The 15,030-nt window shown below is 48.5% G+C and overlaps 1 protein-coding gene across 1 annotated transcript in view; it reads right to left on the reverse strand.

Annotated features, from left to right (window-relative positions):
• HYDIN (HYDIN axonemal central pair apparatus protein) overlaps nt 1-15,030 on the reverse strand; it is a 152,317-nt gene that overhangs the window by 117,525 nt on the left and 19,762 nt on the right. Inside the window, exon 6 of the mRNA XM_030457986.1 lies at nt 11,221-11,345. Within this exon, the coding sequence (XP_030313846.1) occupies nt 11,221-11,345 (125 nt within the window). The remainder of the gene's footprint in view (nt 1-11,220; nt 11,346-15,030) is intronic.

A 15,030-nucleotide genomic window follows, 5' to 3' on the forward strand; every position in this document is an offset into this window, starting at 1 on the left:
TGCAGAGCAGCAAGAGTGAGTTTTAAGTGTTTCTCCAAGGCAGTGTTCACAAATTACCTTCAGGCACTGTGAAGTCACCAAGTTATTTACTCCAGCCCGAGGAGCTGTGTGTTTATAAACCTCACCACTAAATAACTTCTGCTGCTGACACAGGGCTGCTGAAGAATCATTCTCAAGCTACAGTGAAGCTCAAAGCATCCTCACAGACTGGTTTGGGTTGGGAGGGACCTCAAAGCTCCTCCAGTGCCAACCCCCTGCATGGGCAGGGACACCTCCCACCAGCCCAGGGTGCTCCATGCCCCATCCAACCTGGACTTGGACACTGCCAGGGATGGGGCAGCCACAGCTTCTCTGGGAAACCTGGGCCAGGGGCTCAGCACCTCAGATTAGAGAATTCCTTCCCCATGTCCAACCTCAATCTCCCCTCTTCAAGTTTTAACCCATTTCCCTTGTCCTCTTCCTACCCCCCCGTGTCCAAAGCCCTCCCCCAGCTTTCTTGTAGCCCCTTCAGATATTGGAAGGTTGCTCTGAGCTCACCTGGGAGCCTCCTCTTCCACAGAGCCACAGCTTCCATGGGCAGCCATGGGCAGATCCTTCAAGAGACCAAAGTCTGCCCTTTTAAAACCAAGTGCTGTCAGCTTACTCCACACTTTTCATGCTGCCCTAAGGATCTTGAATTCTTCAGTGCCATCATTCCTGTTGCCACAATTATTGCTGTTAACTGTCACAAGTCCCCAGCACAGTCAGACCCCAGCTGAGCACCCACTGAGCCCATGCAACACATCCCAAGAGGGTTTCTGCCCCAAAGGCATCAGAGAACCACAAGAACATGGATGGGGATGAAGTGTGGGCAGATTTAGGTTGGACATGAGGAAGAAATTCTTCAGTGTGAAGATGGTGAGACACTGGAACAGCTAGGGAGGCTGTGAATGCCCCATCCTTGGAATTGTTCATCCAGGCTGGATGGGGTTGGAGCAACCTGGGCTGGTGGGAGGTGTCCCTGCCCATGGCAGAGGGTTAGACTAGATGGTCTTTAAGGTCCCTTCCAACCCAAACCGCTCTTGGATTCTATGAAAAGAGGGATGAAAAGAAACAAGCAGCCAGCAGCAGGCTCCAGCCAGACTCTTCAGAGAGCTCTCTGCCAAATTAGAAGTTCTCATTTTCAGTCAGGCTCCTTTCTGTAATGGAGCACCCAAAGTATTCCCCATCCCCTCCTCTGCACTGTGCTTGGGAAGAGCTGTTTGCCTTGTTAGAGGATGAAATACTCTGACACAGGAATATCAGGGAGCCAGCACAGGTTCTGCCCAACAAGAAGGTGCCTCATACAATATACTGAAAAGGACAATGAAATGGTTTGATGATGAAAGACAGCACTGCTGCATAACCAGGGGGCCAGAGGCTATTTTTAATCATTATTGCTACTCCAGTAATGACAGCCCAGGGTACCTGCCTGCCTGAAACATCTCTTGTGGCCCACAGGGAAAATTGTGCAGCACTTTGATTCTGATTGCCTGGCAAAGCCATGCCCAATTTGCCACTTGATAAATCAATCATCCTTCAAGCTGCTCTCCTGCTTCTCAGCAGATGCTGATTGATCCACAAGGAAAGGAGGATAATGAATGGTCAGCTCTGCCCTGAAAGGCATCCTGAGTTAACACCACTTCAGAACAGGAGAGTGATTTCCAGTGATGATAGGATAGAGGTTGAGGATGACCTACAAAGAGATGAAAACCACATTCTTTTCCAGAAACCTTTCATGTGTTAAAAATGGATATGCACAGTCACACAGAAGTCTGTTTCTGGGCATACCTGGGGATGAACAAGCCAGCCAAAAGGAGACTTTTTTCAGTTCCCAACAAAGCCCCTAGCACACAGCAGTCTGTGCTCATGCAGTCAACCTGCAGGTTGCTTTAGCAGGAAGGGGGTTATGTAGTTGTGGGGCTATAAAGCTGTGCAAAAGAGAAAAACTCAAGCACAAACTTAATTTCCCTTCATCTACTCTCAGAGAGATGTAGAACATCAGTCTTGAACACCAGGCCTTGGAGAGGGGGCAAACAAGTCCAACAACCTTATCTGAAACCTTGGAAAAAATCATTATTGCAAGCAATTGTAGAAAAGGGGAGCAAAGACAGGGAACTGTGGGCTCTTCTGACATAAACAAATGCTCTGGAGACTAATTAGACTCACCCTAGCAATCTAATTGATTTGGATTGATTTCTATAACCAGTACCAGTCACAGAATCCTGGTCTCACTGGAGTTGGAAGGGATTTCTACAGAACATCTCACTTGTTAGAGCAGGATTTACCTCGAGCACATTGCACAGGAGTGCATCCAGGTGGGATGTGATTGTCTCCAGAGGAGACTCCACAACCTCCCTGGGCAGCCTGTGCCAGTGCTTTGTCACCCTTACAGTGAGGAAGTTTTTCCTGTCCAGGTGGAACTTCCTGCATCCCAACTTGTGCTCACTGCCCCTTGTTCTGTCACTGAACACCACTGAAAATAGTCTGGCTCCACCTCCTTACATCCACCCTTTAGATATTGATAAGGTCTCCTCCTCTCCAGGCTGAGGAGTCCCAGCTCTCTCAACCTTTCCTCTCAACCTTCAGTCCCCCAGTTATCTTTGTTGCCCTCTGTTGGACTCTCTCCAGTCATTCCCACTCTTGAACTGGTGGTCCTAGAACTGAACACAGTATCCCAGATGTGGCCTCACCAGGGCATAACAGAGGGGAGAATGGCCACACTCTTCCTCATGCACCCCAGCACACCACTGGCCTTCCTGGCCTAAAGGACACCTTGCTGGTTAATTTATCTACCAGGACTCAAAAATCCTTCTCTCAGGGCTTGCTTTCCAGCAGGCAAACCCCTGACCTGTACTGGTGCATGGGGTTGTTCTGCCTCAGGTGTGGAACCTTGTTGAACCTCATCAGGTTGTCCTCTGCCCAGCTCCCCAGCCTGGCCAGCTCCAGTACATCACCCACTCCTCCTCCCAGTTCTGTGTCATGAGTGAACTTGCTGAGGGTACCTTCTCATCTGGGTCACTGATGAACATGTTGGACAACCCACAGTCTCTTGCAGTGCTGCAAGTATTAAGATCCAAAAATCCAAACACAGAATTGCATCAACTCCCATCTACACCTTTTTTTTTTTTGCCTACAAGATGTGCATCCCTCCACTTGATCATACATCCTCAGGCACATAAGAACACAGAAATCCACTGGGATCCCACACCACTGGGAATCCTCACAACAGGTACTCACCACCTGCAACAAGAAGACAAGAAAAGCCCTTTGCAAAGTTGTTAAATACATGGGAAGTCCAAGGAAAACCTGGAGAAGCCTCTTGTAAATGACTTCAGTCTGGCTTATGCCTTAGCACAACAGTGTAAACAAGATCTTATTTTATTTTATGAAAAGAAGTTTCTAACCACCTGCCAGCACTAAACACACATGAAAAAAAAGACACCAGGTAGTGCATTACATGAAAAAAAAGACATCAGTTACTACATTACCTGAGAAAAAAGACATCAGGTAGTGCATTACAGCCGAGCTTTGGAGTCAAAAGAGGTTTTCTGTTTCAGAAGCAGGTTTCCTCACCTCTTAGCACTTGGAAGAAGCTACTATAAATCTGCCTGGTGTTGAAGGAATGGAGAATTACAGGAAGGCAAACAACTGCAGACTCCAATAGGAGGGACACAGCAGTGGCTGTCAGCAGCTCAGCACCTGTTGCCATGACTTTAGCTCCACAATACCTCAGCCCAACTCAAGGCTGTATCAGAGCCCTGTAAATACTCACACAAGACTAAGATTAAAATCAGAAAAGCAGGTTTTGGTATCCCCACCTGCTATCCTGCACAGCCCAGGAGTGACTTGGATAAATACCCAAGGAGGCAGTGAGCTTGTTGAGGTGGATACTGAGCCTCCTCCATCTGAGTCAGGGCAAAATGCAACACAACAAGGGCTAACACTCTGTGAAACCCTGCTGCCTACCCACACCCATCAGGGCATTTACAGAGAAGAAAAAAAAGAGAAAGGAAAAGGTTTGATCTAGAGATCAAATCCATTTTCCAACAAGTTCCTGGAAGCCACTGATTGCAATGCTAGCCTTGCAAGACAGATGCCAAGAGCCTTGGCAGAAAGGGGATTCTTAAAGGGAAATATAGAGCTATGTAGAGGTGGTTGTGTTCTCCAAACCTACACAAAACCACAGACAAATGCCACAGTAAGGCACTGCTTTTTTTGCCTTGTCCTGAGGGTAGCTGGGATGTGCAGAGGTGCTGGCACAGCCAGCCTGCACTCATTTGTTCAGTCTCAAACACCAACAACCAGGGTGAGATTTAATGGGTTCCCTGCATGGCTACAGTGACCACTAACACACCACCAAGCCCTTGCATGGGGAGTCTCCTTTGTCCAAGTAAGCCAACACACGTAAAGGCAGCATTAATTTCACCTGAAAAAAAGGGATTCAGCATCCTAACACCTTCACATTCCCAGCTGGCAACCCCATGGCAATGCCCAGAGGAGCTGAACAGTCTCACACAGCTGACAATTCCCTGTGGCACATTTGCAAGGTGATGCAGCCCCTACTACAGTTCATTACCCCCAGGCTTTGATTCCCCTCCTGCCAGTCACACTCCCAGCTCTGCAGTTACCAAGCACCTCCACCAAGCCCAAATGGCTCAAAGACTCCCATCCCATCCCATCCCATCCATCCCATCCCATCCCATCCCATCCCATCCCATCCCTCTCATTCCACAGGTGATTGAAGAGCTCTGATGTCAGCTCCCTAATCAGTCATTTTAAAATCTGCCTTGATTTCTCCTGTGATCTCATGCCTTGTTTTCCCCAGGGAATGCTTTCCCAAGCTGGCAGGCAGCTGCCCCTCACAGCTCCTGGGGCCACCTCTGCTCCCCCCATACCCCTGAGCATTCCTGCTATACTAAGTACAGTGATTCCCAGTGATTCCCTTGAGACCTACCCAGAAAATGTTTTATTCTTTTTTTTTTTCTTTTCCCCCTCTTACATATCCCCAAGGCAATCAGATCCTACAAGCATCTGGGCTGGGTCAGAGGGAAGTCCCAGACCTAAGCATGCTCATCCCAGAGCAGAGGGAGCAGATATTACTTCAGCCAATTCACAGAATCACAGAATGTTTAGGTTGGAAAAGACCTCCAGGATCACCCAGTCCAACCTTTGACTAACTCCACAGTCAACTACTAACCCATGTCCTTAAGGACCAGGTCCAAACACCTTTTAAATGCCTCCAGGGATGGTGACTCCACCACTGTCCTGGGCCATTCCAATGCCTGACAACCCTCTCAGTGAAAAAATATTTCCTAATATCCATCCTAAACCTCCCCTGGGGCAGCTTCCATCCATCCCCTCTGCTCCTATCCCATCCCTCAGGAGCAGAGGCTCTTTTCCTCCTCTCCAACCTCCCCTGAGGCACAGAGCCATCAGGTCTCCTCTCACCTCCTCCAGACCAAACCCCCCCAGCTCCTCAGCTCCTCACAGGATTTGTGCTCCAGGCCCTTCATCACCTTTGTTGCCCTTCTCTGGACACCTCCAGCACTTCTCTGTCCCTCCTGTAGTGAGATGCCCAGAACTGAACACAGGACTCAAGATGCAGCCTCCCCAGAGGGATGGGATGATCACCTCTCTGCTCCTGCTGGCCACTCAGTTCCTAACACAAGCCAGGATGCCACTGGCCTTTTGGCCACCTGGGCACACTGCTGACTCATGAAGTTGTCACCCAACACCCCCAGGTCCCTTTCCAACTACAGCTCCCTAACCACACTTCCCCAAGTCTGTAGCTCCCCATGGGGTGGTTCTGACCCAGGTGCCAGACCTGGCCTTGCTAAGCCTCATACCATTAACCTTGGCCCATTGGTCCAACCTAAGTCCCACTGTAAGGCTTCCCCACCCCCCAGCAGACCCACACACCCCCCCAGTTTGCTGCCACCTGCAAATTTACTGAGGGTTCACTCAACCCCCTCATCCCAATCATTACTGAAGAAGCCCCAGCACTGAACCCTGGGGGACACCACTTGTGTCACCACCCAGATTTAGTTCCATCACCACCACTCTTTCAGCCTGACCATCCAGCTTGGGTTTTATCCAGTGCAGGGTGTATTTATCCAAGCCAAACAGTTTCTGAAGAAGAATGCTGGGAGAGACAGGGTTAAAAGCTTTACTCAAGCCCACACAGACAATGTCCCCAGCTCTGCCCTCACCACTGGGAGAGGCAGCTTGTTGTAGAAGGAGATCAGGCCCTGCCTTTCACACCCCATGTTGACTGATCACTTGGTTATCTTGGATGTCCTGTGTGCTGGTACTCAAGATGCCCTCCCTGCTCCAGAACCTTTCCTGGCAACCTTTCCTGAGGTCAAACTGACAGCTCTGTAGTTCCCCAGATCATCCTTTTGGCCCTCCTTGTAGACGGGTGTTACATTTACCAGTTTTCAATCAACTGGGACCTCCCCACTTCACCAGGACTGTTCATAAATAGTGGAGAGTGGCTTGGGGAGCACTTCTGCAGCTCCTTCAGTACCCTCAGGTGGATCCCATCTGGTCCCACAGGCTGCAGCACACCAGGGCACTGAGCACTTCCCCCCAGACTCCAGGGGCTTCATCCTGCTCCCATCCTGACCATCCCATTGAGGGAGCTGGACCCTCAGGGAGCAATTGGCATTGATGAAGAATCAGGCCAAATGAGCACTCAGCAGCTGAGCCTTTTCCATGTCCTCAGTCACAAGTTTCCCTCCCAGGTCAAGCAGAGTGGGGAGATTCTCCTGAGCTCTTCTTTTGCTATTTACATATTTATAAAACCTCTTTCTATTCTCTTGAATGATACTGGACAGATTTCATTCCAGCAGGGACACCTCCCACTGGACCAGGCAGCTCCAAGCCCCATCCAACCTGACCTTCAACACTTCCAGGGATGGGGCAGCCACAGCTTTTCTAGGGAACCTGGGCCAGGGTGTTACAGTTCCTATGGGAAGGAACTTCTTCCTAATGTCTACACTGGAAGAGGGTACAATTAAACCTTTCCCTTTCATCCCATCACTCTGTGTCCTTCTAAAATGTCTCCACAAAGCCTTCCTGTAGCCTCTTTGAGCCTGTGGGGACAGTAAATAACCCAGCACAGGGCAACTTCATGTGACTGACAACTACAGAGCTGGGGGTAGATGCTGCTGCATCTTCTACTTACCCTTGAAGTAATTAATCAAGGAGCTGAAGCTGAGCTCTCCCTCCCTCTCCTTGGGTGTGCAGAGCCTGGGTCTGTGAGCCACAGCAAGCAAACAGAGATTTACTTTAGGAGAGCTCAGGAACTGTCAGCCCTCCCCTAAGATGTGTAGGAACTGGAGGGCAGAAGAGGGCATTCATCTGCCAAATCACCAGATGGATCCTCAGCAGGATTTTAGCAGTAGGCTGGAGGCCTCCAGAGGAACTAAAACCACTGAGAACTACTCCTGAGCCACGTTACCTCTCTTCTGAGGAAGGTGCTTGGTGGGGCTCTGCACCAAGGGCAGACAGGACACTAATGGAGTAGACATCCCTGCTCCAGGCCTGGCTCTGCTTGGAGATGCTGTCTCCTAAAATTCAAGTTCTGGCTCTGATGGCTCTCCTCAAAGAGGGTGAGATCCTGCCCTCAGGCTTCTGCTGCTGCGTTAGGCTCCCAGAGCAAAGTGATCTCTATAATTACTCCTATTACTGACAGCAAGAAAAGCAGCTCAACAGAGAGGGGCTCAGCAGCTCAGTGGGGCTTTGCTAATTCCTGAAGCTTCCTGTGCTGACAGAGAGCTCAAGGGATGTGGCATCCCACAGAGAGGAATTTTTCAGCACCACACGACACATCTCCTGGATGAGAAGCACTCCATAGCCCTGTGCCACAAGGTCCAGTGCACACCACAGGCACCCATGGGAAAGCACAGCATTTGGTCCAGCACCTTGAGGGCCACCCAGCCCACCACACACTGGGTACTTCTTGGTGACAGGAGGTGAATAATGTGAGGCAGGATTTAGGGAGCTCTGAGCAGAGAAGTGATCCTCCTTCCACAATTCCCAGCAGCCCTCTCCAACACTCCCTGTCTCTGGATGGAGAATCTGCTGAAAGTTTTCCTGTTTCTGGGTGCTGTGAGATTGGGGGGAGAAGCTGTCACACATCTCCTTAGCCATGCAAAGCTCATTCCACTTGTAGAATCATAGAGTCATAGAACTGGCTGGGTTGGAAGGGAGCTCAGAGCTCATCAAGTCCAACCCTTGATCCACTGCCCCCGTGGTTCCCAGCCCATGGCACTCAGTGCCACATCCAGGCTCTTTGGAAAGATCTCCAGACACGGAGAATCCACTACTTCCCTGGGCAGCCCATTCCAATGCCTGATCACCCTCTCCAGAAAGAAATTCTTTCTCATCTCCAACCTAAACCTCCCCTGGCACAACTTGAGACCCTGCCCTCTTGTCTTGCTGAGAGTTGCCTGGGAAAAGAGCCCAACCCCCCCCTGGCTCCAACCTCCTTTCAGGGAGTTGCAGAGAGTGATGAGCTCTCCCCTGAGCCTCCTCTTCACTTGAGCATTTCCTGAGAGCTAAAAGATGACCTGAGCTTTAGGATCACACTGCCTTGGTTGAAATGTGACTTAACTTCACAAACTTGTTTCCCCACATCCTCATGGGATGGGCTACAAGTCACCCAGGGAGGGCCAAGCCTCCAACCAGACCTTCTGTTGTCCTGAGTGCAGAATCCTTTCCAAGCCACCGTGTGTGTTTAGCATCCGTGTTTCAGAACCCCCTCCCAATGCTGTTATCTGATGTTAAGATGATGAATGGGAATGATGAGTAGCCCAGAACATCCCAAGTCCCCTTCATTTCCACCCCCAGACATACACATGTGGAGGAAATGGAGGACTTTGGGCATGTAAGGCACTGAAGGTCAAAGCTTTACTGTAAATCATTATGGTCTAACCAGCAAAGACACTTCCTGCACACTCACCTGTAAGATCTGTAGCAACAGAACTGACATCACATTACAATCCACCCAGAGCACAGTACCTGTATTCCTAAGCAGGACAAGCTAATGGATGCATGACTTAAATCCACCAAATAACAGGCAAAGGGAAAACTGTGGTTTACACTGAAAAGCTCTGTGTTTGCTTAAGGGACAGATCTGACCAAACTTCAGCAAAAAACAAACCACAAAGCAATGCAACATACAGAGGATGAGATGGAAGTCATCCTCACTCACAGCACAATCCATTGAGAACTGAGCAAGGCAATATGGACACACAGGGAGGCACAGAAAATGCCTCCCAACAGCCTATAGTACTGCTTTGCTCTTAGCATCTCTGTTTTATAACAAACAGGCTGTCAGCTCTGAAAGAGCAACCCAGCTGCTTTTTGTATGGGAGTCCCAGGGAGCCTCACTTGGTGCAGAACAGATCAGCTGGGGCTTGCCAGGAGAGGCTGGAAATGCTGCCTGGTGCTCTGCACTACACCTGCAAGAAGCAGCTTTTAAAACTGATTGATTAAATATTTCAGTTTCAACTTCAGCAATTAATCTCAGCAGTCTTTCACTGATTGGTATGCTTCAAAGCCAGAGAGAGATAATCCCTTAATTATTCCCTTGCTCTCCTTCTTAATCCACAGTTTATTTCAAAATAACCACAGGGCTGTACTGATGGGCAGGAATGAACCCCTGGCTCATCTCCCAGGTAGCTGCCCAGGTTTTTGGGAGGCTGCCCACCTCAGAGCCAGCAGACACTTTGATCCTTGTGGCCAACCCATGGAAATCCCTCCTGCAAAGGTGAGAAACCAGGTGTTTCAGTAGAGAACGTGGCTCAGGTTTTCAAAGCAAGCCATGAAGATGCTGGCCCTGATTCTTTGATTGGTCTTTCCAGGGTTTCAACCCCCCAGCCCTGCCCTTTTTCACCCCAGAGAAAGCTCTAACCTTCTACATTTTATCCCATAGGTTCTCTAGATGCATGAAAAGGAGAAACTTTGTGTGCTTCTATCTGAGATTTCAGTAGCTTTCAAGAAAGTGTTATCCAAAATGAGCCTCTAAGAGTGAGAATGAACCATTCTCTGCAAATATATAATATTAAACAAAGCTGTGATAACTCACATAAGGCTACAGTGAGCATCTGGAAGAGACAGGAGCATTTTTACAACTTCTACAACCTCAAGACAACTAAAATGCTCAGTGCTGGGCTAAAGCACCATGGTATCACCTATGTTAGGACATCATGGTTCCCAGGACCGAAGTCCAGGCACAGGGACAAGACAAACCTCTCTGCAAGGCCAGAGAAACTGTGCACCATATGAATTCACCCACCTGAGGAAGCATCTCTTGCAGCAAGAGAACTCTGCTGAACCAAGGCCAACAGTTCTTTTAACATCACTCCCTTTCCTTGAGTTTTTCCCACTTCAAGTGGCTTCTCAAGCTGGCAGGATTTCTGGGGTCTGAGCTTGGTTTCTCATACCCTGAGATCAATTTTATACCTAGCTTGATAGGCACTGAGCACTTCCTGCCAAATCCCAAGAGCCCTCAAGTCCTTCCTGGCTGCTTTAGTCCTTGTGAAATGTGGGATGCAGATGAGGACAAAGAAAAAGGGGCTGGGGCAAGACAATGGTGGAGGAGTGAGAGACCCCAGGTATTCTGATGGATACCTGGATTCCCAGTGCTGCCCATCAAACATGGCACTGTCAAGGAATAAAACTTCACCCACTCCTACACACACTGCAAAGGAGAATCCAGGCTCCTCCTTCCTCCCCTCAGCAACTACCAACAAAAGAGGATCCCCAGAATCTCATTCCTGTCTGAGGGGACCCACTTTAAGATCCCCCCCAAACACCAACTGATTTTTGTTTAGAACCATAGAATCATTCTGCTTGTAAAAGACCTTTAAGAACAGCAAGGTCAGCCATGAAACCAGCACTGCCAAGGCCACCACTAACCCAAGCATCACCTCTAGACTTTTTTTTGAGGGAAAGCTGGAAGTGGGGAGAATGATGGCAGGTGACAGCCCTGCACACAGTGACACAGGACATAGAGAACAAGGACAGATTCAGCCTTCGCCACTTACCTGCTCGGTTTTAAGCACTGAAGCATGCAGATGCTTTGAAATAAAAGGTTCTAGAAGTAGCCTGCATAGCAAGTTTAACATTATTCTGCTTAGAAAGCACTCTGTGTTGAAGGAGAGTGTGCACCATGCAGTGCCCAGCACTTACCTGTGTCATAGTGAACTATCAGAGAGCTGGAATATTCCCCAGTCTTCTGTGAGTGAAACTCCACTGTTACTTGCATGGCATCACCAGTGGCAAGAGTCCCAACAGAGGGATTGACAGAGAAAGGGCTGAAAGGCAGAAAGAGACATCAGGGCTATTGTGGGAGGTGTGGGGACTCTGTTCCTTTTGCAAACACTTCAGCCAGCAAGAGTCAGTAAGCTTAAAAAGTTTTACTGACAAGAGTCAGAAAAACAGAACACAGAGGATGAGATAGCTCCTGAGTCTCACTTCTGAAGAGCTCCAGCCCTCAGAAGATCCTACAGGATAAAAGGACCTTGTATCCCCCAAAACTCTGCAGTGAGGCTTGAGGGTCTGACTGCCTCACCACCAGAGAATAGTTTTTGAAGAGCACAGTGACAGCAAGAGCTTCTGGCACACAGAACCTGACACTGACCCCCCCAGGACTCTGTCTCCTCCTGCCACCTATAAACCTCACCTCAAGAGATGCAAATGTCAAGGCAATATCTGTCCCAAGGAGATTAGAGGGAGAACAAAAGTCTTCCTTGCAGACCAGAGAATAATCACCATTTAATTTGCAGATTTTTTAATTTGGTTTTACCATGAAAACAACCTGATTTAGTCTAAGAAAGGGCACATTTTATCAGCATTTCAATGAAAGCTGCTCTAAGAAAACAAACTATCAGAAATACATGAATGAGTGCAAATGCAGATTAGAAGAATACCCTGGCATGGACCCAAGACACCAAAGGACAATGCCATTTATAGGCTGAGCAATTAAATACCCAGCTAAATGAAGCACCATGAACAGGAGCAGAGCAAGAAGACTTTAACAGGTTTCCTGTGCATTCACAGGCAACACTGAAAGTCTGGCTTGCACCAGCCAAATTCTGTGCAATGTGTTGGAAATAGAAATGAAAATATCTTGATGCACTTGAGATTTAGGTATGAGCAGTTTTGATTTGTCAGCTTTTAGCTGACAGACACACAGCTTTGTGGCACTGGGAGGAATCAGATGAAACATGCTCCTGCACCACAGCACCTGAGCTCCATGGCTCTTGTACAGCCCCACTCAGGAAATAAAAGTTTTGCTTTTAGTGCTTTGCTGGTGGTCAATCTGACACCTTAAAAACAAGTTCTGGAGTGTTTTGCCATCAATGCAACACATAAAAATAATGAGAGCACCTGAAGCCCCCTGCAAACTGACCTTCCTTCATGTCAGGGGTGAAAGCTGAGGAAACTGCTGGAGTTTCTGCTCATTAAGGAGCAATTAGGGGCAATCACTGCAGTTAGGGGTCTGACCTGTTCCAACCCAACTCCTGAGGACCTTGGCACTGCCTGGTGGGGGAGCACTGGGCCTGCAAGGGTTACCTGGAGACCTGAGACTTCTGGAAGGAGGAAAGACCCAGCACCCCCAGCTGCAGAGCTCCTGCTTTGCACTGATGGATGTGCCAGGAGTGCTGCAGGTGTCTGGAAGTGCTGGGGTGGGATCATCACCTGCTCTGGGAAAGGCACAATACTTTCTTTTCTCTCCTTTTCTTTTGGCAGAACAGAAGAGCTGATAGTTAAGAGGAATCCCCCAGCACTACCTCCCATCCCATTACCTTCCTACTCCTTCACCCTACAGATGGCTGGGATGGGAATTCAGAGGATGCCTAAGAAGGTAACTTCACATTTCCAAGTTATCAGAAGAACAGGGATCCAAATAAGTTGAGGACTCAGTTCTGAGGCCTGAGAAACCAAGCCCAACTCAGACTCTATCTCTCCCACAGCTCACCCCATGCAGTACCCACAGGACAGCTCTGTTACTGCTGTATCCCTCACACAGACCTGGTTCTCCAAGACCCAAAGATGCACGTGCCATGGTTCAACAGAACTCCTCTGAATTTCCATCAGCATCAACCAAGCTGCTCCCTGCAGCTTCCTGAGAAGAAGAGATGCTAAGGAGGCATTCCTGACACATTGCAACAGCCACATGGAAACCACTGCTATGGGATGAAGCTGGCAGGCTAAACCCTGGCCTTTTATCCATTAATTGTGAGCTGTTCTTTAAGATAACTCTCATCCTGTTAGATCAACCCTTGGAATGAATCTCACTTCTGCTCCTGAAAGACAGTAGGAGTGTTGGAGGGGGTTTTTTAATAGCTGGTGATCTCCTAACAGGTCTTTTTACCTATCCCCATTTGGTTGTTTGCTTTGTTGTACAACATCTAAACTTTCACAGGGCCAGATCTTAGGGGCTGGACTTGATGATCTTTCAAGGTCCCTTCCAACCCCTGGAATTCTGGGATCTCCCAGTGGGACTTTGCAGCTGGTATGACCTCAAACAGCCACATCAATCTGGGAGAAACCTTCCCACCAGTTCCTGCTGAGATCTTCCCTATTATTGCCCTTCAGAAAGGGAGCAGCACTGGGTCCATAAGCAATTTCATCAGGATGTTATTTCTGGCATTTACACCTTGCTGACTTTCACCAGGCATCAGCTCCCCTTCTTGACAGAGGTGCACAAAAGTTATGTGCCATGAGGACACCAAAGGCCAAATATTCCTGATATAACCCAGAGACACAACTGACAAGGGGACAAAGGTGGTGATTTTGGTGACTCAGGCTCTCAAACCACCATGACACCTTTTCTCCTGCAAGCACAGATCTGGTAAATGCAGTGTGCAAGGAGGCTGCAATATCCTTCAGGTCTGCTTATCTTCTACAACCAAAGTGTCTTTGTTCCTTAATTTGTGTTATGAAATCATTTGAGTTTGGGAGAATTGATTTTATCAAAAGCCACCTCCAGCCCCAAGGAAAACAGTACAATTCCTGGTGATTGAATCTGTCAATCAGCTGTCCACTAAGATCTACTGCAAGAAAAATCCAAAGCTCATTTAACCTCAGAATGTATCATATTTTTTGGTCATGTTCTAGCAGCCAAAGTCAAGCAGTATAATTCTAGTTAACAGTACTTAACTACTCCAGCAAACTCAGTCTGTCAGGCACCTAAGACTCCAACTGCTGAAAAATCCTGTGGGAAGTCTCACAAGCTGCATCTTCCCCTCTTTCACTGCCCCAGACTATTTTCACATTCTTAGGTGGTCTTTGTACATCCTGGGGTAACCCTTCCACCCTACACCTCCTTCAGGGGAGGGAGGGAGGGGTGCTATAAGCACTGTTTGTTGGAGAATAATTTTCTTTCAGCTCTTGGTGGGGCTGTTAGCTCAGAGTGATCCTCTCCAGCCCCACAGCACAGCATGGCAGAATGTCTGGAATGTCAGTGCTGCCCTGAGAGCTGCTTCCAGGCATCACTTTCAGTGTAAATGGACTGGAATGACATTTCTCTCCACGAATGTCACAAAGCAGAAACTCATTATCCCACCTTAACGATGGGAATGACAGGAAGAGGCTGCCTACATTTATACTCTTATTATTTTTCATTACCAAGCAGGTAAGAGGTGGGTGTGGGCCTGAGGAGGGAAGACAGGCACAGCTCCATCCTGCAGAGTGGGCTCTGCTTTGGTGGGGTGGTTTTTTCCTTGAAGTTTTTTCTTACGAAGTGGTCAAAATGTGTCCCTGTTTGCTGGTGGATGCCGTGGCAAGGGAGAGCTCTGACCAAGAAAGAGCAGAAGGATGAACTGGCCCCATGGATTCACTTCAGAGCTCTTCCCTGCACTGAAACACAAAACACAAAACACAAAAAATATCTAAGTCCTTAGAAAATGAGTTAAGAGCCAGGAGCAGCTCCATGAAGGGACCAGATGCAAGAGCTGAGCTCTTAGTGCTGACTGAGGGGAAAGGTTAGGATTG

This window comes from Calypte anna, chromosome 11 (genome assembly GCF_003957555.1).
Source record: "Calypte anna isolate BGI_N300 chromosome 11, bCalAnn1_v1.p, whole genome shotgun sequence".
Classification (NCBI taxonomy): domain Eukaryota; kingdom Metazoa; phylum Chordata; class Aves; order Apodiformes; family Trochilidae; genus Calypte; species Calypte anna.